At 34.9% G+C, this 25914-nt stretch overlaps 1 protein-coding gene and 1 long non-coding RNA gene across 2 annotated transcripts; one reads left to right on the top strand and one right to left on the bottom strand.

Moving 5' to 3' along the window:
- Positions 1-1817: 1817 nt before the first annotated feature.
- LOC130956885 (uncharacterized) lies at positions 1818-4160 on the bottom strand. The gene is made up of 2 exons (XM_057883831.1): positions 3218-4160; positions 1818-2569 (listed from the first exon to the last, which is right to left on the bottom strand). Exons 1-2 carry the CDS (start codon positions 4158-4160, stop codon positions 1818-1820), a joined length of 1695 nt encoding a protein of 564 aa, XP_057739814.1.
- Positions 4161-11897: 7737 nt separating this feature from the next.
- Positions 11898-13032, top strand: LOC130956581 (uncharacterized). Its single transcript, XR_009077169.1, has 4 exons — positions 11898-12149; positions 12237-12332; positions 12504-12603; positions 12708-13032. It is a non-coding gene; the product is annotated as an uncharacterized LOC130956581 (long non-coding RNA).
- Positions 13033-25914: the final 12882 nt, after the last annotated feature.

Below are 25914 nucleotides of genomic sequence, written 5' to 3'. Positions count from 1 at the left end.
GATATTGATGTTGTTGCTTTTTACGATTTTCAGAATTTAAACGAGATAGAGCCTATACCCAACAAAATTAAAGGGAGTTATATGTAATAAACCAAAAGCATAAAAAAGACAAAGAAACGGAATTATTTATTCTACAACTCACCTTAACAGAAGGAATAATCCAATATGCAATTAACTTTCGAAATTGAACTTCCGGAATATCTAAAGGGCAATTTTTCAGCATATCTTCAATGTTGTTATATATCTCAAAATGCTTTCCCTTGATTCTTGTTTTGTAACCTTTCCAAGCTTTTCGAACACCAGTCATCACCCACTCTTTCCCCTCTTTTTGGAAGAATGAACTTTGACTATGAAAAAGTACAAAACAAAAATTATAAATGACAATTCAAGAACACTAAAAACAAAGACAACTGGAGCATAAAACAGCAGCTATATATTTTCACAAAACTACAGCTAAGCCATATGAAATTGAAAATTTTCAGATCATAAAAAATAGATGAGAAATAAAACACTTACGTTAATATATTTCCATATGCGCTTTTTGACTTTGAGGGGCACAGCTTTCCAACTAGTGTACATCAATGTTATGAAATCACTATTCCTTCCCATTATTCCAATAAATTAAGTTAAATCCTTCACTCTACTTGGAGTCGGTCCCACTGCTTGTCCTTCATAAAAAGTCACCTCTTCTCTTTCTTCCGAACTTCTTGCATGGATTTTAGCACACCTTGTTTTTCCTCGTGTCCTTCTAGTCTTTGGAGTATCTATAAATATGTGCAATTTAAACATTTAAATAAATTATATAGCTATACATGCTAATGAATAAGTAAAATGCTAATTATGTATAAAATACAGCACCTTTAACATTGTTAGTTTCCATAAGGTGATTGTCATCACCATGAAGAACTACATCTTCATATTCACCAACATAGTCCTCATCATCCGAGAAATCATCATTATTATCATCTCCAACTTCATTAGCATTTGCTCCACTATGTTCCTCCTCTCCTTCCACATGAATCCCATTTGTCTCCAAAAATGTATCAAGTGTCATGGCTTGACAACTTGATTTTGTATTTATCTTCCTAAGATTTTGTTGCTTTTCTTGAATAGATCTTTCGTTTTCAGCACTTGGTTCAAAATCGTCATCTTCTCTTTCCAAATGAATCCCATGTATCTCCAAAAATTTATCCATACCCATGGTTGGACGCTTTTTAAGATTTTCTAGTTCTTCTTTACTAGCTACAATTTTCTGGTTTGGCGTACTTTTCATTCTTTTGGAAATTGGGACTTCTTTTTGAGTGCTTTACTTAGAAGGCATAGGAGTCACTCTCTTTTGTCCATGACCACCAGCCATCATGGGAGAGATAAAATGCTGCTTCTTATGAATATCTGCTGTATTTTTCTGCATGAATTCCTTGTTGCTTTGATATTATTTTACCAGTCTTCTCCGCTTTGGAGTAGTTCTTGTTTCCATTGTATTTCTGAAATAAAAAAAAAATAAACCTATTCTATTAGAACCTTAAAAATAAAAAGGAAATAAAATTAATCAGTTATGCTATAGCTGCTGTATGTTAATAAAAAAGAAGAAAACTATCATTTAATAGAAATAAACAAGAAGGCATGCCATAAGACACATATATAAAAAAAGTGATACATCTTTCATTCCACTTCCCTACTATTTAATGCAATTAAAAAGTTAAAGTATATACATTTTTCATTGCACTTCCCTACTATTTAGTGTAATGAAGGAAAAAAAGTATAAATCATTCAATGTCGTCTTCAGAATTATCTTCTAATTATGTATTATATTCTTGTTAAAGAAGACCTCCTTTTGAAGCATCTATAACAACTTCATGCAAGTCACCCCTAATCAAATCAATTTCACCATTATCATTGGGTATAGAAGGACCCATTGACTGGTCAGATGGCTCTTTTTCATAAATAGCTTGGGGATCAACATCAGCTTCGTCACCTATGTTAAATAAATCCCTTGGAATTGACTTCATAACATAATGTTTATTTTGATCGAATGGATCTTGCACATAGAAGCATTGGTGTACTTGACATGCCAACACAAAAGGCTTTTCTTGATAGCATTTTCTGTTGAATTGAACATATGAAGAGCCATAGCCATCCTCTTGAGTCTCATACCAGTCACATATAAACAATACAACCTTAAAATTGCCAAAGTAGTCTAACTCAATTATATTATTTATTCTGCCATAGTAGGAAACTTTTGCACGAATTGGATTTGGATCCTTTGCACTTGCAAAGCTTGTAGTCAACGCAACTAAAGTTACACCACTATTTTGCGTTTTGCGTCTTGCCTCACGTTGCCTAGTATGAAATCTATACCCATTGATAAAATACCCCGAATATCTTTTTGCAATCTTGTTGGGTCCTCTAGAAAGCTTCTTAATACAATTTGGAACATTCTGACGCATGGCACGTGCTTTAAACCATGAGGAAAAGGTTATACTATGGTTCATAGCTTTCACCCAACTTGTTCCTTGTTGATCAGCCTCATGCTCTCTAAATCCAAAATTAGGATTTTCGTAAGTAAAACCTAGAGATAATACCATGATTCATAATTTAAAAAATTAAAAGAAATGGACAGTCCAATAAATGGACAGTTACCTAACATAGTCTTCAATTTTTCCACAGTTCAATAATATATAGCTATGGGCTTGGTTTCAAGACTTGTCGTCAAGAGAAAAAAGCTCACCCTTCTTTGCTCCCAATGGACAGCCTTTCTTAAGAAACAAAATTGGAAATAAATGTGGAATTTCCACTTCAGAGTCATTAGCATCATTATTCCGGGGTATTCTATTCAATTTTGTTTGAACACCATCATGTAAATAACATGAGCAAAAAGTCAAACACTCATCAACCAAGTAGGCCTCCGCAATAGATCCTTCAGGACGACTTCTATTTCGAACATATGACTTCAAAGTACACATGTATCTTTCGGGAGGATACATCCACCGAAATTGAACTGGGCCACCTAGTCTTATTTTATTAGCCAAATGAATAGGCAAATGCATTATTATGTCAAAAAATGAAGGAGGAAAGATCCTCTCCAATTGGCATAGTGTTATAACAATCTCTGCTTCCAATTGATTTATCTCTTCTAATGTGATAACCTTTTGACATAACTGACGAAAAAAAGAGCCCAGCCGAATTAAAGGGATTGCGACCGAATCTGGAAGTATACTTTTGATGGGAATTTGCAGTAAATAATGCAGCATAAAATGGGCATCATGAGTCTTGTAACCAAATACTTTTCTTTCTGCAAGGTTCACACATCGAGAAATATTTGAGGCAACACCATCAGGTAGCTTTGCTTTCTTCAAGACATCACAAAAAATTGATTTCTCAACTTTAATCATGGAGAAACATGCTTTTGCAAACTTCACTTTTCTATGACCTCTTATTTCTTTTGGATGAAGATTCTTACGAATGCCTATTTCTTGCAAGTCATATCGAGCATTTAGGTGGTCTTTTGTCTTGCCAGATATATCCAAGAGAGTTCTAAGAATACTATCAACTATATTCTTTTCTATATGCATTACATCAAGATTGTGTCTTGATGTGTTATACTTCCAGTAAAATAAATAAAAAAAGATTGACCTTTTCCTCCACGGGCCTTCATTCACCTTTTTTTTTGTCTTCCCAAAGGAATTCTCCATAGAATCTAAGTGACTTAAAACTTCCATGCCCTCTAGCAACGGTGGAGCTTTCCGATGTTCTTCTTTTCCATTAAATGACCTCTTATTAGTTCTCCATGGATGTTCCTCGGGCAAAAAAACACGATGACCCATATAACACATCTTCCGACTATGTGTAAGATAACTAGAACAAGTCCCATAGTTACAAGAAGGGCAAGCTAGTTTCCCCTTTGTATTCCACCCAGATAACATTACATATGCAGAAAAATCACTAATTGTCCATAAGAGAGCTGCATGCATTTGAAAAGTTTTATTTCTTGCGGCATCGTATGTTTCTACCCCAAGTTCCCATAACTCCTTCAATTCTTCAATCAATGGTTGCAGGTACACGTCAATATCATTTCCTGGCGATTTTGGTCCCGGGATCAATAGAGAAAGCATGAAGTATTCTTGTTTCATGCACATCCATGGTGGCAAGTTATAAGTCATTAAAATAACCGGCCATGTGCTATAAGATATCTCATGGTTCGAAACGGATTGAATCCATCGCTCGCCAAACCAAGTCTCAAGTTACGAGATTTCTTGGCGAATTCTGAATGTCGGTTATCAAAATCTTTCCATGATTGACCATCGGCAGGATGCTTTAGCTTTCCATCCTTTTTACGCTCTTCCTGATGCCAACTCATATTCTTAGCGGTCTTTGAGCACATGAATAGCCTTTGAAGCCTGGGAATTAGAGGAAAGTGCCATAATGTCTTTGCAGGAATGTTGTGAGATTTCTTTGAAGATATGTCACCTTCAACTACCGCAGGCTCAATCCAACGAGAAGTTCCACATTCATGACAACATGTTTCATTCTCGTGCTCTTTCCAATATAGCATGCAGTCATTTGGGCATGCATCAATCTTTTTATAATCAAGACCTAAATCTCTCACCATAGCCTTGGCTTTGTTGAAAGAAGAAGGGAGATTCAAGTTAGAAATAGCCTCTTTCAACAACTCCAGGGGGGAAGTGAACGAGGCATTGCTCCATCCATGTAGACACTTCAACAAGTATAGTCGGATGGTAAAAGATAACGTAGAAAATCCCTTGCAACCAGAATATAGTTTCTTGCTAGCCTCGTTAACCAAATTATAGAACTTCTTTGCATCTTCATTCATACCTTCTTTTTCTCCTTCAGCATTTGCCACATTCCTAAACCTTTCATCTAGCAAGCCTTCAATGTCATCGCATGAATAAATCTCATCGGTATCACCAGTATCGACATCCATACCAATTACACTTTCCCCATGATTAACCCATCATGTATAGCCCTTGACAAATCCAAAGCATATTAAATCGCTATAAATAGACTCTCTTTGACCCCAAAGAAAGTTGCAACATTTTGCACAAGGACATAGAATTTCCTCTCCTTGAGGATTTCCAACGGAGTAAGCATAGTCCAAGAATCTATTGACGCCGTCTCTAAACTCTTGGCTATGTCTTGGTAAACTCATCCAGTTCTTGGATGAGTCCTGGGAAAACCTAATTGTTCATAGTGATATTACTATTAAACTAAAAATGATTATCATTTTAAACATCAGATAAAAACGATTTTTATTTATCAAAATAGAATTTGAAACTTGCTATATATGCACAGTTGCTTAATATAAAATATATAAAAAAGTACAAAAGAATAACATAAACATATAAGAATGAGACCAAAATTAAAAAAAAAAGCTAACCAAATACAAGCTAATCATAATTCTTTTATTATTCTAAAAGAAATATTAATAATTACTTTTAAAAAGATATATTTTAAAATAAAAATGCTTTTTTAATTAAACAATCAGTATTTTGTTACATAAAAAAGTAAAAAAGAATAACATAAACATATAAAAGCAAATAAGTAAACGATACAAATATCTTACGAGGTCATGCCGCAACAATTTACACTTAGTGTTCAGCTGCGTATACCCAAGTATGAGTGAAGGAATCAATCTGATTAAGAAGGAGAGACCAGAGGAGATGAGAAAGAGTATGAGGACTTGCATAGAATCAATCTGATTCTGCACTTAGTGCAGCTTTTATATACACAAGAGAGTGCATGTTTTATATAAACAAAAGCACTATTAATACTACTACCATTTTATTCTTTGTAGCTGTCCATCTTTTGATATATTGCTGCCAGTTATTCTAAATCTTAAAAATAAATTCTAAATTCTAAATCTTGAAATTTTTAAAAATGATGGTTAAAGAGCAATAACCATGGTTAAATATATTGCTGCCAGTTATCTGTCTCTTTTTTATTTTCCCTTTTCTATTTTCTGTTCTTTGAAAAGCTTGCTTTATTCTTTGTTTTTTGGTTAAAATGTTATTTAGAAGTTAACAAGTCACGACGTAAGAAGCATGGGGAGGACTAGATTTATAATGAAGAAATTTGGTATATTGCTATTTGCTATCCATGAATAGATCAGAGCAGGATAAGTTTTATAATGTAAAAATTAAATATCATATAAACATATAAAACAAGAAGCCACTTCTCCTTTTTACCAAAAGAAAAATTTAAATCAGCATGACACTTATTTTCTGGTAGGAAACGTAGTGTAGGCATGGCAAATAGATAAATACCATGATTTATATTAGCTAAAATTTACAAGAGGTTAGTGTGATATACCCAAGTAATAGCTTCTTTTTCTCATTTTTCTTTCATGCTGTAACTTTCATACCAATAACAAAGCTAACACATGACAATCTTCTATTAATATGAACTTGCCACTCGTCATCTGGCCTGATTTTGACTCAACAAAATCATGGTCACCGGAAAGGAATTAAGATACAAAACCAGAGACAACAACTTATATTCAGAGACAGAGACAAAATATTTAATAAAATTCATAGAAAGAATCATATGTATAAACACATGGAACAATTTTTAGAAGAAGGAATTACACTCACTTTTTCTAATTTTTAGTGAAGTTCAACAAAACTCTCTTCTATTTTTAGAATTTTGGTAACATAACTTGAATAGAAAAGTGATTTCCAGTGAATTTCACCAAACTTCAACCATATTAATCAAAGTATGAACATGTATAAAGTATGAATAATAAGATCCCAAACAAAAACAATAATGATATACAATAATTCAAGCATGTTAGAACTTAGAAGAGTACCTTGATAAGGAAGAATATTCAGTTATCTTCGTTGTGTGGAATTTGGTTAAGGGAAGATAATAAGACTGCAATTCTTCTTATTTTCTAATTCTTCTTCCCTTGTTAGTATGTAACATGTAACAAGCTTATGTTACATACCAAAAGTGCAAACTGCAATAACAATATATTTATGAAGTAAGAGAGCGGAAGAACCAATGAAATGCAAGGGTGGGACCCACTGAGTTGCACACGTGGCAAATAAGGGGGAACAAGATTTTGCTACCATGAGGCCAGGAATGTGAATACTCATCAGTTTCTGGCAGTTAATAATAATAATAATAATATAAACATCGACAAACGATCTGATTTTGCAGTGGACTGAGGAATAAATGCAGAAGTAAAAGTAGAAATGAGACAATCTGATAAAAGCTGAAACTTATAATAACCATCTATATATTAGTCTCGCATACAATACTTTCCCTATTTCTCAATTGCTAATCTCAAAATATCAGCACTACTTCCCCTGTTTTCCAATTTCTACAGAGTATATAGAATGAAAATAAGCTAAAATTCAAAATCATAATAAAAGAACCAAAATAAAATGGTACTGCACAAAGCTATGTATGTAAAAGTTTAACTAGAAGATTTAAAATACACATGCAGTTCCATTAAACGCACACAGTGACAGTAGAGTTACCTCAACATTAATGCACACAGCAACAAGTTTCATATAACCAAAAATTAGGATTAAAAACACAAAAAGAAAAAAGAAAAATAGAAGTAAAATCATGAGTACCTACAGAACAATGATCAGCGATGATAAACCATAGCAGAAGAACACTGACAAATTAGAAGAGATCATAGATGAACGACAAGCAAAACCTAAAGACTTTATAGATCTAGTTACAAAATACACAAATATACACAAATATGAACGGCAAGCTCGAAACAGCAACATTATTACCAAAAACCCTATAATAGCAACGTCAACATTATTAAAATTAGGATTCAAAATGAAAAAGAAAAAGGAATAGGCAGAATCATAGGTACCCGGTGATGAACAAGCGAGAAGAAATGATGGAAGCTCGAACTGCTAGCGAAGACGATCGAAGGTCAAACGCGAACAAAGTGGATTGTATCTCGAATGCGAGCAGAGAAGATTGAATCTCGAATTGCGAGCAGAGAGAATCAAAGCTCAAACGCATGTCAAGATCTCCATTGCCATCCTCAAAGAGAAGAAGACGAAGATGAAGATGATTTATCAGCATGTCAATGTCTAAGGAAGGTGAAGATGATGATGAATTAGCAAAGAAGAACACACGTCAATGTCTCCTCTATTGTCATCATCGAAGAGAGAAAGATGAAGATGATTTTGGCTTGTAATTTAAAAAATTAGGGTTGGAGTTTTTGTTTCAGACTTTCTTTCAGTAAGAGGAGAAGATGATGAATTGAAGGCGCGTGGAAGTAAAGGGTTTTGTTTTTCTTTTTTTTAGTTAAAGTGGGAAAAATTGTTAAGTTGATTATAATTTTAAGAAAAAATATTAATTTATTTTAGACAACATTTATAAATTGATGTTTATTAAAAAGTTTAAAGCAACTTTTATAAAATGTAATATATAAATACAATAAATATTTTCTATTTAATTTATTAAAGCAACATTTTTGTTATGTTTTTTAATTAACTAAAAAAGAACATTTATAACATGTTGATTTAAAAGAGTTGCAATAGTCTTATTTTTTGCAACAAATATTAAGAGTTGTATTTTATTATTTTAGACAACACTTTTTAAGTATTGTTTAGAATATATGTTGCCATAGATCAAAATTGTTGTAGTGAGACTTTATCATTCATTAGAATCATTTCTATGTAAGTCGTCTTGCTTTTAGATGAGAATTTTCATAGTCTTATAATTCTTACTTTTATTTTTCATGTTTTCTCATTGCATAATCTACTATAGGTGAGACTATTGATAGGATCGTATACAGTAGCTATTAGGTATGAAGAAAAAAAAATAGAATAAGGACTATACTTAAATTATCAATTTTCTAAATGATAAACATGAGAGAAAATTTATTATTGCTCATTATATATACTAATAATATGCCAATATTTCTAAAAATATACCAATATACTAATAATATTAATAATTAAAAAATAATTGTAGAAACTTACTATAATTATAATAAATTTAATTATTACTCTAAATAAATAAAATAAATAACAATAATTGAATAATTGAGCTAAGGAGAAACGAAGGATATATAAATATTATTACAATATGACTAATAAATTTTAATAAGATACTCACTAATATATTATACTAATATATCAAATCAAATTGATATTATTTTTTTTCTCTTACATTTAATATTGATTGTAAATATAAAAAGTACAATAACTAATAATTAGAGATATAAATAGAAAATAAAATATATCAATTAAAATTAAACAATTAGTAAGTGATTGAAAAATCAAATAATTGTAGGCAATTATTTTAGTATTTAATTAAAATTTATTCTATATCTAAATTATGAATTTTTTAAATGATAAACATGAGAGAAAATTTATTATTATTCATTATATATACTAATAATATGTCAATGTTTTTAAAAATATACCAATATACTAATAATACTAATACTTGAAAAATAATTGTGGAGACTTGCTACAATTATAATAAGTTTAATTATTACTTTAATTAATTAAAATAAATAACAATAATTGAATAATTGAAATAACACTACAAGAAAACGCTGAGTATCATCAGAATTATTGTTGAAAAAATGAGCAAAATTTGACGGTACAGACCTTGTCGGTAACATAATACCGGTAGATTTCTTACGTCCGACGGTAATTTTTGTCAGATTTAGTGACGAAATATAGTTAGTACGAAAACAAAATCTGATGAACATTACCGGAGAAATTTTTTCGACGGTAAGTTGGCGCCATGTCATACGTCTCCCCGCCAACTTTTAAATTTTTTTAAAAAAATAAATTGATTAGTTGTCCTAAATTCCGCCCTAAAACTCTATGATAGGAAAAGTAAAAAGTTACGGTTGGAATACATTTTCCGTTGCAAATACCGACTGTAATTCTTGGCACGAAGATATTACTCAATGGCACCAATATTACCGTTGGATTTTTCTTCTATATAATCCGCCGGTACAACGGTTTAATGAAACGCATCATTGTAGTGATTTACCATCGGAAAAATCCGATAGTAAATGTGGCTTAAAATTCAAACACGAAACCCTTCCCCCTCATTATATTCGAAGATAGAAAACTAACCTGAAATATTACTGCACAAACAATAAAAAAAACAAACTCCAACTGATCTCAGAGAGAATAGCACCATCCTAATGAAAAGGACAACGTATTAAATTTACAAGCTGAAACTAAATTAGAAAATAATCTGAAAGAATAAGTAAAACTCATTATTCCAATTAATTAAAACCTAATTCTAATTTCACTAAACTAACAAGAGGCATATAAAAAATAAGCGACATAAGTTTAATGCAACTGAAAGAAACTCGTTAATTCACTAAACTCAACTAAAATCTTTCAACAACTCAAGCACTCTAATCTCACCTTACTTAATCTACTCTAACACACTACAACATTTTTGGTCTAATGTAACTCTTATTCGAAGCAACATTTAATAAAAGTTTCCTTAGATAGAAAAATACAACATTTTTTAAGAGTTGCCTTTGAGTAAGGCAAAGATAACAAAATTTTTGGTTACCCACAAAAATTGTTGTCTTTAATATCTAAAGCAACACTTCAAAAATATTACAATATAAAACATTTAAGGCAACATTTTTAAATAAAAATACAACATTTTATAAGGGTTATCAAAAAAATTAAATAAATAACTTTTATAAAATGTTGCACAAAATCATTCATTGCTAAAAATTTTAGAGGAAACTTTTCATCCTATTCCCCCCAATAATTACTTTCCAATCAAATAACTTAGAAAAAAAAGAAAGACCTTTAGTTTTTCTTAAATCATTTCTACTATTGCTTCAGTAAGTTCATCACTATGCCCAGCATCCACCATAAGACCTAACTTTCCTAATCAACACAAAAGGTGACACAAGCGGCAGCAGAAGGTCCCGTTCGCGTACAACTTCTGGTCTCGTTCGCGGTGCTGTCGGCGACGGCACGGTGCTCCCTTTCATATGCGTCGGAGCATTGCGGTACTCTCACTACTAGAAAACTAGTTATTACAGACGGATATTTCCGACGGATTTTATCCTACGGAAATACAGACGGAATTTCAGAGGAATTTTTTGTCGGAAAATAAAAAAAAAAAGAATTAGCATAAATTACAGACGGAAAACAAATTTCCGTCGAAAATATTAATAAAGTTCCACATTACCAACTCCTCCTCATTTCACATATTCTTCCCCGCGCCTCCACACCCTCCTCTCCAAATGCTCGATCGGAGGAGCTTCTCAGCCTTGCACCGCCGTCGCACCTTGCGCCGCCGCTCACCGAACCTCCATTGCACTGAACTTCCATCACCCGTCACACCCTTTCCCGGCTCTTCTATGTGTGTTGCCCGCGTCATTCCCTTTCGAACCCTAATTTGCATTTCTCCGCCACCGTCTTCGTCGCCTTCGTCTACCTTCGTGATTTATAAAACTACAGCACCGATCGCTCATTTAGCGGCACTAACCATAACCAATGGCGTCCGCCGAGCAGCCATTGAAGAAGCGAAAGCACGACACTCTCTCGGAATCCTCACTGCCACACCACCGCCGCTAGCACCGCCGCCACAATCTCCTCAAACCCTAGCTCGTCTGCCTACCTCCTCCTCCTCCGCCTCTGTCACAGGATGAGGTCGCCACCAAGCAGAGGAACAAAGATGAGGTTTGAACCATGTTTGAGAGCTACCGTCGCATCAAGCTCTTTTGTCAATGCTTTTGAGAGGTTAAGGTTTTATTAACCAGTGCCTTCATTATAACCTCTTTTTTTGTCTCCAGGGAAACAAGTTAACAGAGATATCTGAAAATCTCTTTTCTCCAGGGAAACAAGTTAACAGAGATATCTGAAAATCTCTTTTCATCATGGACCATGCTTACTGAATTCAATGCATGTAGGGATTTTCTTCTCTAAATACACACATATGCTGCTTTGCTTTCAATTTATTATTTCTATTCCTACATGTCAACTCACCAATTTTTTCCATTCTTATCACTACTGTAGCAAAAAACTTTCATGGAATTAAACAGATTAATATGAAATTAGAATGCTTACATTGGTGCCTAGCTAGAACATTCGGAACCAGTATAAGCAGAAATTGAGAGAACAGTTAGATACTCTGGCATATTTGATCAAAGAATGGTAAACCTGTGACAAATTTATGAGAGTTTGTGATAGATCTTTAGGCTAATTATTAATCACATTGCTGTTTTTATGTTGAAATTTTAGATGCAGACTCAAGCATGCCACCAAGTGATGGATGAAGCAGAAAAGGAGTACAAGAAGTTTTCCGAACGGATCACTGAAAGCCGTGAGGCAGTGAAGGTTTTCACCTCTTTGACTAACGTTATTTGATCTGTGATTTGAAAAAAGACTGTTAAGAATCGTAACGAGGTCTATGTACAGGCATCTTATGATGAGTTCATGGTAGAGGCACAAGCCAGTGCATCTCATGTTATTATCTTGTGTAAACTAACCTACAATTCTTATCTGAAGGTTATTTGAAGCTTGGCATAGTAAAATACCTCTACTTGTTGAAGCTGTAAAGTCCTTGCTAGAGGAGCCGAGTTTAGGTGTTCGGAAAGCACCTTCTGAGGTAATCCATTATGAACCATGTTCATGTAATTTACTTCTAAACTAACACAGTTTCTTACCCTTCACTTTCTTTTGGTTTTTCCTGCCTTCCTTCTTTTCTTGTAGTTAATTGTGGTTATGGCTTCACATTGTTACTTGGTTGGTTTATCTGGAGAGTTGTTCATTGAGTATCTTATACGGCACCGTGCTTTAACTGACAATAATCGTGGTGATCTTGACATCCTGAATAAGAGAGTGGAGGTAAAATTTCTCCCCAATCCTTGCTTCTCAATAAACAAGTGCCACGTGTGTACAATGATAAGACCATGATTGAAACCAAAATTTACTTTCTTAAATGCCATCTTAGCTCGGTGATGATCATGCCAGAAACTTATATTGTTGTGCCATGATTCAATTTATAAAAGGAACTATACCACAAACATATAATTAGAAAGGGTGATGAGCAAGGCTCTATATATATATATATAGGACCCACATAAATTACATAACACCCAATCTTTTTCAGATATGTTAATCATTCTGAAGACAAAATAAAGAAACCTAAATTGCACTTAGCTTCTCTTTACCAACTTCACATGGATAACGTACCAGAAACATAAAAAAGGGGTGTACTTCCCATGCATCTTTATTAGTTCTTTAGTCTTTACCTTTTTTGGTTGGTATTTAATTTGGTAATAAAGAAGAAATTGTATATTGTGATTTAAATAAAATTGCTCATGCACTATATCTTACTCTATTTAAATAAAAAGCCCATAATTACATGAAATAATTGAAAGGTATATGACATAGAGAGAGCATAACAGAAGGTATTAAAGAATACAAGTATGGAGACTTGAAAGTCTTAATAGATTGAAAATAAGGTATATTAATTTATAATTTATTCTATTTAGTGACAATAATAAGAAAGAGTTTTCATTAGTATGCAGTAGGGCCACTAGAATATTTTGTTTCAATACAACAATAAATCAAATGGAATCTCAACCATACTATTGAAATAGACTCATGATAATGACACTGCAAGTTCATTTATTTAGAAGTATGAGTGACCACTGCAGTGAGAGCTTGATAAACAGGTGAGGGTCCCCCCTCCTCTTCTCCTTTTTCCAAACCAAAAAAAAAAAAGATATTAACTAAGCTTTGAAACCTAACAATATTAATGTATAATACCATTGTTTATATTAATGTATATCTGAATTTGTTTTTTCATTTGCTTAATACTTACCAATAGAAACTGCTTTACTCCTTGTGCTGCCTTTGCTGATTTTTCGTGTCCTTGTTCATTTTAATTTTAGTAGGTTGCTTCTCTTAGAGAAGGTGTATCCCTAGAAACCAAACTTCTGAGCAGGTAAGCTAGCTTGTATGCTATTTATGTAGGAAGGAAGCTGCTTTACGACAAAGAGAGGTATGCCAGAAGAATGGATATTAATCATATTATATGTGGTAGAAATATGAACTGAGGATATCACAGCCCTTCGTGGAATACTCAATTATATTGAGAGACAAAATTTTGTGGAATACTCAATTTTTTTATTTATTTATTGTCACAGGCTGCTCTCAAGGCTAGCAAACAAACACAGGATGGGAGAGATGAGGAAATCACAGCCCTTCGTGGAAATTCAGGTAATTTTTGAAGAAAGCATGCATTTCTTTCCATGTGAATTGGTTACTTGAAAGGTCTAAATGTTTCAAAAGCGACAAAGATAAACACCAAGAAGGAATTATCCCATTTAAATAGCAGTTGATTGTTACATGCTTAATGTAGCTTTGTGTAATGTATTGCTTTTTAATAAGATCCATGCACATTTCATTGGTTATTTTGATTTATGTTCTTCACAAGACTGGGATATTTGTAGAAATTCCTTCTGGAAAGCCATTGTTTACAATCTGGTTCTCATTTTTCTGTCATTTACAAATTTGTTGATTATTTTATGAACCTAGTTTCTTAACTGGAATGCTTGGAGGTAAAAAGTATTTTATAGCAGGAATCTGACATGTTCACTTTCTCTGCAGATTGAACCTATTCGCAATCTTTTTGCTGCTCTTTTCCTAGCCAGTATTAGAATGTTGATTCATGTTCATTTTCTCTGGAACCATGTTGACATTCTGGTAGCATCTGGTAGCATCTGGAACTCATGTTCATTTTCTCTGGAACCATGTTGATTCATGTTCATTTTCTCTTCTCAGCCGTGCTTCTAATCTTCATCTAGTTGAGGTTTGTGCTAAAATGGTTGTGATTATACTGATGAATCTAGTCTTTGATAGTTTAACGATTTCTAATAAAAACCATCCCTGATGTTCTTATTATACAGTGATTTTGCTTTATCCATTGAACCCAGAAAGGCAGAAATGGTGATATAGATTGACACTTAATTATTACCAGCCAGTAGGGATTCTGATATTTATTAATTTCAGGGTAAACTATATTGCTGCTTCTTGGGACCAGAGCTCTTAGTCTGGTACGAAATATTTTTATATATTTGAATTAACAGCTACAGGGATCCGTAACTGATCCATAATTGGGGGTTATAGTCTTGCAGATTTTGAAATGCTGTGAACATGGCAATATACACATATAGCTGATAAACTTGGTGCAAAGAAATGGCAATTAGAGCAGCATTTACAGAATTCTTCTCAATGCTTGTTTTTGTTTTTGCTGCTGAAGGCTCTGGCATGTCTTATAGTATGCACTCTATACAACCCCCTTTTTGGTTTATAAATGTTTAGATTTCTTATAACAGATTTCTTATGTTCTTTCTTCAGTGAATATTCATCTTGGGATCCATATAGCCTACCCTATGCATCATTGTTCTAAATATTTTACTGATATGGTATGAATTATTTATCAATAACCTCACTCAAGCTCTCTATTCCTTCTCATTTCATGGGAGATATCCATCAGGTATATGCATCATGAAACCATTCAAATCACCCACACACCAAGATTATATATATCTTAGTTTGGCATTTTTGTGTGCAGCCTCTACATGTTGGGTTTCTTGGAGATAAGGGAGGTAACACAATTGATGTTCACTGGTACAAACAGAAGCAAAATCTTCACCATGTTAGTCCTAATTCTCATATCAAATACAAGAATGTGATCTATCATATATTTTACTATATAGAGGCTGAATTTTATTGATATCCTGTGGGTTTGGGATGATAGCATAATTGAGACAGCAGAAGAAAGATTCTATGGTTCTAAGATAGGCGACTTCATCAATGCCATTCAAGAAAATATTACAGTATTTTGTTTTATGGTGCAATTTGCATAGAGGAGTAATTGAATCTATTTTTTTTCTAATTCAGACGCAAATCGAGTGCCATGAAACATGATTCTTAAGCAGGAAAATGAAAAGCTCCGAGCTGAGAACAGTGTGATGAGGGAAGCTATGGCAAACCCAATGTGCAACAACTGTGGTGGAGCAGCCATTCCATGGCAAATTTCATTTGATGAGCATCAGATTAGAATTGAAAATGCTTGATTGAGGGATGAATTGAACCGTATATGTGCTAATTGAGGGTTGTGGGCAGTGGTAGATGCTTCAATTGATTGTTCTGTAATATATATATGTAAAATTGTGTAAAATGTAGTATGATTGAACAATATACTGAGGATTATAGTTGATAATACACTTTGTTTATGTTTTAAATTATATTGACTTGTTTGTTTATAATAATTTTCTTTTAGTAATATTATAAATATTCGAATACAAATTAGATAAAAATTTGTATTAAATTTATATTTATTTTGTATGAAAACAAGTTTATTTTGTAATTGGAAAAATAAAAAAAATTCTATTTTACTTTACTGATGGATTTACAGACGGATTTTCTGTCTGTAATCAGAATATGAGATGATTTTCTAAAGTTCAAATTACAGACGAAAAATCTGTCAGAAAATCTGTCTGTAATTACAGACAGAAAATTCGTCGGAAAATCTGTCTGTAATTACCGACGGAAAATCTATCTGAAAATTCGTCTGTAATTACAGACGGAAAATCTGTCGGAAAATCCGTCTGTAATTACAGACGGAAAATCCGTCGAAAAGTTCGTCGTCTTCGGGAAATGGATAGAGAATTTACAAAGGGAAAATCCGTCGGTAACTGGTAAAAATCCGTCTGTAATTTTCCGACGGAAAAAAAATCCGTCGGTAAATAATTTCCGACGGGGCTTTTACAGAGGGACAAAATCCGTCAGTAATTTCATCGGTAACCAAAAATCCGTCTGTAATAAAGACTAAATCTATCTGTAAATCTGTCTGTATTAATCTATTTTCTAGTTGTGTCTCCTCCAGGGGCGTCGGCACGGTGCTCTCCTTCGCGGTCATCGTCTCCACGGACGCTGCTCCACGGCTTCTCCTCCCCTGTCTCGGCTCCACGTACGCGGTCACCTTCGAGAAACCCCCTCTCGTTCTTCCTCTTCTTCCCCTGTCTCGCCTCCTCCTCTTCGCAACTGGCATCGGCACCGGAGCAGGCAACTCACATCATCACTCTCTCCGATCAACGCTTCTGTCGTCGTAGCTCACCAAGTAATTCATTTTCTTCTTTCGCTCTCTGTTTTACCTATTTGATTTTCTCTTCCGTTTAATTCAATTCTTCAATCGATTCCAACTAGTGTCTCTGTAGTGGTGCCTATTGGAAAAAAAACTAATATGGATTAGATCTTTGTACTCGCAAATTAGGAGAAGCTGTATTTGATGATAGATATGATGCAGAAGCATGGTTATTTTAATTAATAGATAGAAAATTGCAGAATCATGGTTCCTATGGATTCAAAGGGTTTTGTAGGCAAAAGTAGTGTCTGGCAAGTACGGTGGGGGAAAACAGAAGAAGGTGAAGATGAGCCCATGATTATTATTTGTGTGATCTGATGATCACTACTAATTTCAATTGATTATTGCTATCTTTATATGTTGTTAATTCTTGTTTCTTTTTAATTACATGTCACAAAAAATATCAGTTATTAATTATTGGAGTGAAATTTGGGTTCTAATTTAATTCTTTGTTGTGGACTACTGATGATAATTATTCTTAGAAAATATTCTTCTTTAATTTGTAGCTATGCAGGGTTTGTTTCTTTTGATGTTTATATAGAGACTATATTAATTAGAAGCAATTAAGATGCATGCTAATTAAGTTCTAATTATTCCTGATATGAAAACTCAGATGAATGACAGCGCATAATGGTAACTGATAAACATCAGACTTGAGATCTTTACTTGCAACGTGTTTATAACCATTATTATGCCTAATTCTACCCAATTACAAACATATATTCATGCTAATTTTCCATTTTCAAAAAGGGTGCAGTAGTTTCTGTTTTGTGACAAAAACTAAAAAGTGCTAATGACCTACTATTATTTCGGTTGATGGATACTTCTCTTTCTAAGTTCTAACTATAATAAGATTTTAATTTGTTTACATTGTTAAGGAACTACACAGTTAACAACATAATTTTAATTTTACATTTTACCTAAAAGTAATATAATCTGTCACATTGAAAGTAAATTCTAACCATAGAGGAATTTTATTTATTTACTTATTATACTGCTTGGAATCTTGTGATATATACCTTTACCTGAGTTACCATTATGCTCTCTACAGAAATGCTAAAACATATGTATTCAGTTCATCATTTGTTTTGGTTTTAATCATGACATGGATTGGTATTTCACATTTGTATTTGTGTTTGTATGTGAAGTAATGGAGGCAGCAATTAACTGTAGTTTTAGTGTGTTTTAGAACCATTTAGTGTCTAATTTGAAGCACTTTCTCTGCTTCTCTGTGTCTCATGTCTTAAAAGTGGTTTTAAAAGTGAATTTTTTGTTAAAAAATCTGGTTATTGGTAATTGAATTTTTAAAAACTAGTTTTAAAACTGGATTTTTGGTTAAAAAAATTGGTTTTAAAACTGGATTTTCAAAAACAGGTTTTAAATTTGGATTTTTGGTTAAAAAATCAGGTTTTAAAATTGGTTTTCCAAAAAAAAAATAGAAATTAAATACTTATATAGTTTTTTTTGTTGAAACACATGGATACTTCTATTAGTCAATAGAATGACTCATGTCACTCTTTTTTCGGTGGTCAAAGCCCTTTAAGTACTTACTTTTGCTTAGAAATTTATGTCTTCACAAAAACATGGTTAGGGATTTAATATCTTTAAAATATACACACCTAAAAGGCATTAGAATTCAGGTGTATAATTTTTAAAGTTAAAGTGATTAATTTATTTTTAATGTAAAGTAAAAAATTATTAATTTTCGTAATTAGCTGAGTTAACAAGTTCATATAGAATCGATTATTATTTTTCAATTGATTGTTCTATTTTCCACTTTGATCGAGTTAAATTGTTTATAAAGAATAATGTAAATTCGATACTTTACTCAATTATAGAGAAAGATTGCTTCAGAGGAGTTTAAGGAACATTGGTGGACATTCTAGAACTTGAAGATTGCAATTTGTTGAGCCATGACTCTGTAAGTTTTTTTTATCTTGCTTATACTTGTAGGTTTTCATATGTATATTATGACCTTTGTGCAGTTTTTTCATGTTGAATGTCTTTTGATATTTAGTCTACCTTTAGATAAGCAATATAATTGTTTCTTAATTTTAATAATAATATTGTTGTGTGCCTTTTTGATGGATTTATGTACTTAATATGCATGAACATTATTATTTGCATGCTTGGTTAAATAGTAGTAACAATATATTAATAATTAGGTTTTTCCAAGACTTAGAAAATGATTGGATGAGTTTACCGAGAGATAAATTTGAGTTTAGTAACGGTGCCAATGACTTCTTAGACTTTGCTTACTCTATCGGAAGTCCGCAAGGAGAGAAAATTTTATGCCCTTGTGCAAAGTGTTGTAATTTCTTGTGGCACAAAAGACAAACAATTTATATCCATTTGATTGCCTTTGGATTTGTTAATGGTTATACGAGATGGATTCATCATGGGGAAAGCGTAGTCAGCATGGATGTCGATAGCGATAGCGATAGTGATATTGATAGTGAGATTGAGACTAACTCGTATGACAACATGGACGCCTTGTTGAACGATAGATTTAGGGATGTGGCACAAGCGGAAAGGATAAAAGAAGGTATGAATGAAGAAGCAAAGAAATTCTATAACTTGGTTGAAGAGGCTAGCAAAGAACTATAGCCCGGTTGCAAGGGATTTTCTATGTTGTCTTTCACCATCCAATTATACTTGTTAAAGTGTCAACATGGGTGGAGTAATGCCTCTTTTACTTCTCTCTTAGAGTTGCTAAAATAGGTTATTCCTAACTTAAATATTCCTACTTCTTTCAATAAAGCCAAGACTATGGTGAGAGACTTAGGTCTTGACTATAAGAAGATTGACGCATGCCCGAACGATTGCATGCTGTATTGGAAAGAGCATGAGAAGGACACATCTTGTCATGAATGTGGTGCTTCTCGTTGGATTGTGCATCTTGTAGTTGAAGCTGATGTTTTGCCTTCAAAAAAATCTCACAATGTTGCAGTGAAGACGTTGCGACACTTCCCCCCAATTCTCAGGCTTCAAAGACTATTCATGTGCTCAGAAACAGCTAAAAGCATGAGGTGGCATGACAAAGAACGCAGAAAAGATGAGAAGTTAAGGCATCTCACTGACGGCCAGTCATGGAAGGACTTTGACGATTGTCATACAAATTTTGCTCTCAATCCTTGTAATGTGAGACTTGGCTTGTCAAGTGACGGATTCAATCCATATCGAACCATAAGCATATCTCATAGCACGTGGCCTGTTGTTTTAATGGCTTATAATTTTCCGCCATGGATGTCTATGAAATAGGAATACTTTATGTTGTCGTTGTTAATCCCTGGACCAAAGTCACCAGGAAATGATATAAACATTTACTTGCAACCTTTGATTGAGGAGTTAAAGGAGTTGTGGGAGGTCGGGGGTGGAAATATATGATGCGTCAAAAAATGAAACCTTCCAAATGTATGCAGCTCTCTTGTGGACAATAAGTGATTTTTCGGCTTACGCAATGCTATCTGGTTGGAGCACAAAAGGGAAGCTAGCTTGCCCTTATTGTAACCATGGGACTTGTTCTAACTATCTTACATATTGTCGCAAGATGTGCTACATGGGTCATCGTGCCTTTTTGCCTGAGAATCATCCATGGAGAGCTAACAAGAGATCTTTTAACGAAAAAGTATAACATAGGCAAGCTCCACCATTATTGTCGGGTACTGAAGCTTTAAGTCACTTGGAATATGTGGTAATTCATTTGGGAAACAAAAACCAAAGAAAGATGGTCAATGGAAGAAGAGATCAATATTCTTTGATTTACCTTATTGGCAGTATAACACATCACGACACAATCTAAATGTGATTGGTGGAGGAAATTGTGATTCATTCTCTTTGTATTTGCATGAGATTTATTTAATGGCACTTTGCTATGTGTGGACACAACTCCGTTCAACTTAACCAACAAGTGTACTGGGTCATCCAAGTAATACCTTACGTGAGTAAGGGTCGATCCCACAGAGATTGTTGGCATGAAGTAAGCTATGGTCACCTTGTAAATCTCAGTTAGGCAGATTAAATGGTTTATGATAAGTTCGAAAATAAATAATAGACAGAAAATAAAATAGTAAACAGTTACTCATATAATTCCATGGTGGGAATTTCAGATAAGCATATGGAGATGCTGTGCTCCTCTCGAATTTCTACTTTCTTATTACATTCATCCAATCTGTCTTACTCCTTTCCATGGCAAGCTGTATGTAGGGCATCACCGTTGTCAATGGCTACATCCCATCCTCTCAGTGAAAATGGTCCTATGCTCTGTCACAGCACGGCTAATCATCTGTCGGTTCTCAATCAGGTTGGAATAGAATCCCTTGATTCTTTTGCGTCTGTCACTAACGCCCAGCCTTCAGGAGTTTGAAGCTCGTCACAGTCATTCAATCCTAGAATCCTACTAGGAATACCACAGACAAGGTTAGACTTTCCGGATTCCCGGAATCCTACTCGGAATACCACAGACAAGGTTAGACTTTCCGGATTCCCATGAATGCTGCCATCTATCTAGCTTATACCACGAAGATTCTGTTGGGGAATCTAGGGGATATGCACCCGGCCTAAGGTAGAACGGAAGTGGTTGTCAGTCACGCGCGTTCATAGGTGAGAATGATGATGAGTGTCACGGGTCATCACATTCATCAAAGTGAAGTGTAACATATATCTTGGAATAAGAATAAAAGAGAATTGAATAGAAAATAATAGTAATTGTATTGAAACTTGAGGTACAGCAGAGCTCCACACCCTTAATCTATGGTGTGTAGAAACTCCACCGTTGAAAATACATAAGTGAAAGGTTCAGGCATGGCCGAATGGCCAGCCCCCCAAAACGTGATCAATGGCCTCCTAAGATGAAGAATAAAACAAAACTGAGACCAAGGATAAAACATGGTCAAAAGACGACTAATACACTAGTAAAAAGTCTTATTTATACTAAACTAGCTACTAGGGTTTACATGAGTAAGTAATTGATGCATAAATCCACTTCTGGGGCCCACTTGGTGTGTGTTTGGGCTGAGCTTGATCTATCCACGAGCTGAGGCTTTTATTGGAGTTGAACGCCGAGTTATAGCGTGTTTCTGGCGTTCAACTCCAGGTTGTGACGTGTTTCTGGCGTTTGACTCCAGACAACAGCATGTACTTGGCGTTGAGCGCCACTTTACGTCATCAATTTCCGAATAAAGTATGGACTATTATATATTGCTGGAAAGTTCTGGATGTGTACTTTCCAACGCCGTTGAGAGCGCGCCATTTGGAGTTCTGTAGCTCCAGCCATTTTGAGTGCAGGGAGGTCAGATTCCAACAGCATCAGCAGTCCTTTGTCAGCCTTCTATCAGAGTTTTGCTCAAGTCCCTCAATTTCAGCCAGAATTTACCTGAAATCACAGAAAAACACACAAACTCGTAGTAAAGTCCAGAAATGTGAATTTAACATAAAAACTAATGAAAACATCCCTAAAAGTAGCTTCAACTTACTAAAAACTACCTAAAAACAATGCCAAAAAGCGTATAAATTATCCGCTCATTACAACACCAAACTTAAATTGTTGCTTGTCCCCAAGCAACTGAAAATCAAATAGGATAAAAAGAAGAGAATATACTATAATTTCCAGAATATCAATGAATATTAATTATAATTAGATGAGCGGGGACTTGTAGCTTTTTGCTTCTGAACAGTTTTGGCATCTCACTTTTTCCTTTGAAGTTTAGAATGATTGGCTTCTCTAGGAACTTAGAATTTCGGATAGTGTTCTTGATTCTCCTAGTTAAGTATGTTGATTCTTGAACACAGCTATTTTTATGAGTCTTGGCCGTGGCCCTAAGCATTTTATTTTCCAGTATTACCACCGGATACATAAATGCCACAGACACATGACTGGGTGAACCTTTTCAGATTGTGACTCAGCTTTGCTAGAGTCCCCAGTTAGAGGTGTCCAGAGCTTTTAAGCACACTCTTTTTGCTTTGGATCATGACTTTAACCACTCAGTCTCAAGCTTTTCACTTGGACCTGCATGTCACAAGCACATGGTTAGGGACAGCTTGATTTAGCCGCTTAGGCCTGGATTTTATTTTCTTGGGCCCTCCTATCCATTGATGCTCAAAGCCTTGGATCCTTTTTACCCTTGCCTTTTAGTTTTAAGGGCTATTGGCTTTTTCTGCTTGCTTTTTCTTTTTCTTTCTATTTTTTTTCGCCAATTTTTTTTTTCGCAAGCTTTTTCTTTTTCACTGCTTTTTCTTGCTTCAAGAATCAATTTCATGATTTTTCAGATTATCAATAACATTTCTCTTTGTTCATCATTCTTTCAAGAGCCAACAGTTTTAACATTCATAAACAACAAGATCAAAAATATGCACTGTTCAAGCATTCATTCAGAAAACAAAAAGTATTGTCACCACATCAATATAATTAAACTGAATTCAAGGATAAATTCGAAATTCATGTACTTCTTGTTCTTTTTGAATTAAAAACATTTTTCATTTAAGAAAGGTGAAGGATTAATGGAATTATTCATAACTTTAAGACACAAAACATAAATGAAAACAACATAAAAACCGAAATGCAGAAAGAAATAAGAACAAGGAATGAATCCACCTTAGTGGCGTCTTCTTCTTGAAGGACCAACAATGTCCTTAAGCTCTTCTATGTCCCTTCCTTGCCTTTGTTGCTCCTCCCTCATTACTCTTTGATCTTCTCTTATTTCATGGAGAATGATGGAGTGCTCATGATGTTCCACCCTTAATTGTTCCACATTGTGGCTCAAATCTTCTAAGGAAGTGTTGAGTTGTTCCCAATAGTTGTTGGGAGGAAAGTGCATCCCTTGAGGCATCTCAGGGATTTCTTGATGATGAGCTTCCTCATGTATCTCTCGAGATCCGTGGAGAGTCTCTCTTGCTTGCTCTATCCTCTTCTTGGTGATGGGCTTATCCTCTTCAATGGAGATGTCTCCTTCTATGATAACTCCAGCTGAGTAACATAGATGGCAAATAAGGTGAGGAAAAGCTAGCCTTGCCATGGTAGAGGACTTTTCGGCTATTTTGTAGATTTCATTGGAGATGACTTCATGAACTTCTACTTCCTCTCTAATCATGATGCTATGAATCATGATGGCCCGATCCATAGTAACTTCAGATCGGTCGCTAGTGGGAATGATGGAGCGTTGAATGAACTCCAACCATCCTCTAGCCACAGGCTTGAGGTCCAGTCTTCTTAGTTGAACTGGCTTGCCTTTGGAGTCTCTTTTCCATTGAGCTCCTTCCACACATATGTCCATTAGGACTTGGTCCAACCTTTGATTAAAGTTGACCCTTCTAGTGTAGGGGCGTACATCTCCTTGCATCATGGGCAAGTGGAACGCCAACCTCACATTCTCCGGACTAAAATCTAAGTATTTCCCCCGAACCATTGTGAGATAATTCTTTGGACTCGGGTTCATACTTTGATCATGGTTCCTAGTGATCCATGCATTGGCATAGAACTCTTGAACCATTAAGATTCCTACTTGTTGCATGGGGTTGGTTAGGACTTTCCAACCTCTCCTTCGGATCTCATGTCGGATCTCCGGATACTCATTTTTCTTGAGCTTGAAAGGGACCTCAGGGATCACCTTCTTCTTTGCCACCACATCATAGAAGTGGTCTTGATGGCTCTTGGAGATGAATCTTTCCATCTCCCATGACTCGGAGGTGGAAGCTTTTGTCTTCCCTTTTCCTTTTCTAGAGGATTCTCTGGCCTTAGGTGCCATTGATGGTAATGGAAAAACAAAAAGCTTATACTTTTACCACACCAAACTTAAAATATTGCTCGCCCTCGAGCAAAAGAAGAAAGAAGAGAAGAAGAAGAAGAAGAAAATATGGAGGAGAAGAGGGAGTGTAGGTTTCGGCCAAGGTATAGAAGAGGGGGTTGTGTTGTGTGAAAATGAAGTGGAATGGAGGGGTTTATATAGGAAAAAGGGAGAGGGTAGGTTCGGCCATTTTAGGGTGGGTTTGGGTGGGAAAGTGTTTTTGAATTTTGAAGGTAGGTGGGGTTTATGGGGAAAAGTGGATGGATGTGAGTGGTGAAGGGGGTAATTGGGAAGAGAGATTGAAGTTGTTGGGAAGTGTGACATGGGAAAGAGTGTTATAGGATTAGGAGGTAAGGTGGGAATATGTTAGGTGGGGATCTTGTGGGGTCCACAGATCCTGAGATGATCCTGTGGGGTCCACAGATCCTGAGGTGATCCTGTGGGGTCCACAGATCCTGAGGTGTCAAGGAATTACATCCCTGCACCAAATAGGCATGCAAAATGCCTTTGCATACCATTCTGGCATTTACAAGCCGAGGTGATGCACGTTCTGGGCGTTCAACGCCCATGTGTAACATGTTCTGGGCGTTCAACGCCCATGTGTAACATGTTCTGGGCGTTCAACGCCTATGTGTAGCATGTTTCTGGCGTTGAACGCCAGTTCCATGCTTGTTACTGGCGTTCAGCGCCAGCTTTTCTCAAGGCACATTCCTGGCGTTCAAACGCCAGAATGTTGCTTGTTTCTGGCATTCAGCGCCAGATTCATGCTCTGTTCTGGCGTTGAACGCCAGCCAGATGCTCCTTACTGGCGTTGAACGCCAGTCTGTCCTTCCTCCAGGGTGTGATTTTTCTTCTGCTGTTTTTGATTCTATTTTTAATTTTTATATTTTTTTCGTGACTCTACATGATCATGTACCTAATAAAACACAAAATAAAAATTAGATAAATAAAATTGGGTTGCCTCCCAACAAGCGCTTCT

Source organism: Arachis stenosperma, chromosome 10 (genome assembly GCF_014773155.1).
Source record: "Arachis stenosperma cultivar V10309 chromosome 10, arast.V10309.gnm1.PFL2, whole genome shotgun sequence".
Classification (NCBI taxonomy): Eukaryota; Viridiplantae; Streptophyta; class Magnoliopsida; order Fabales; family Fabaceae; genus Arachis; species Arachis stenosperma.
The sequence above is the reverse complement of the archived record's forward strand: the minus strand, read 5'-3'. Positions and strand labels throughout refer to the sequence as shown.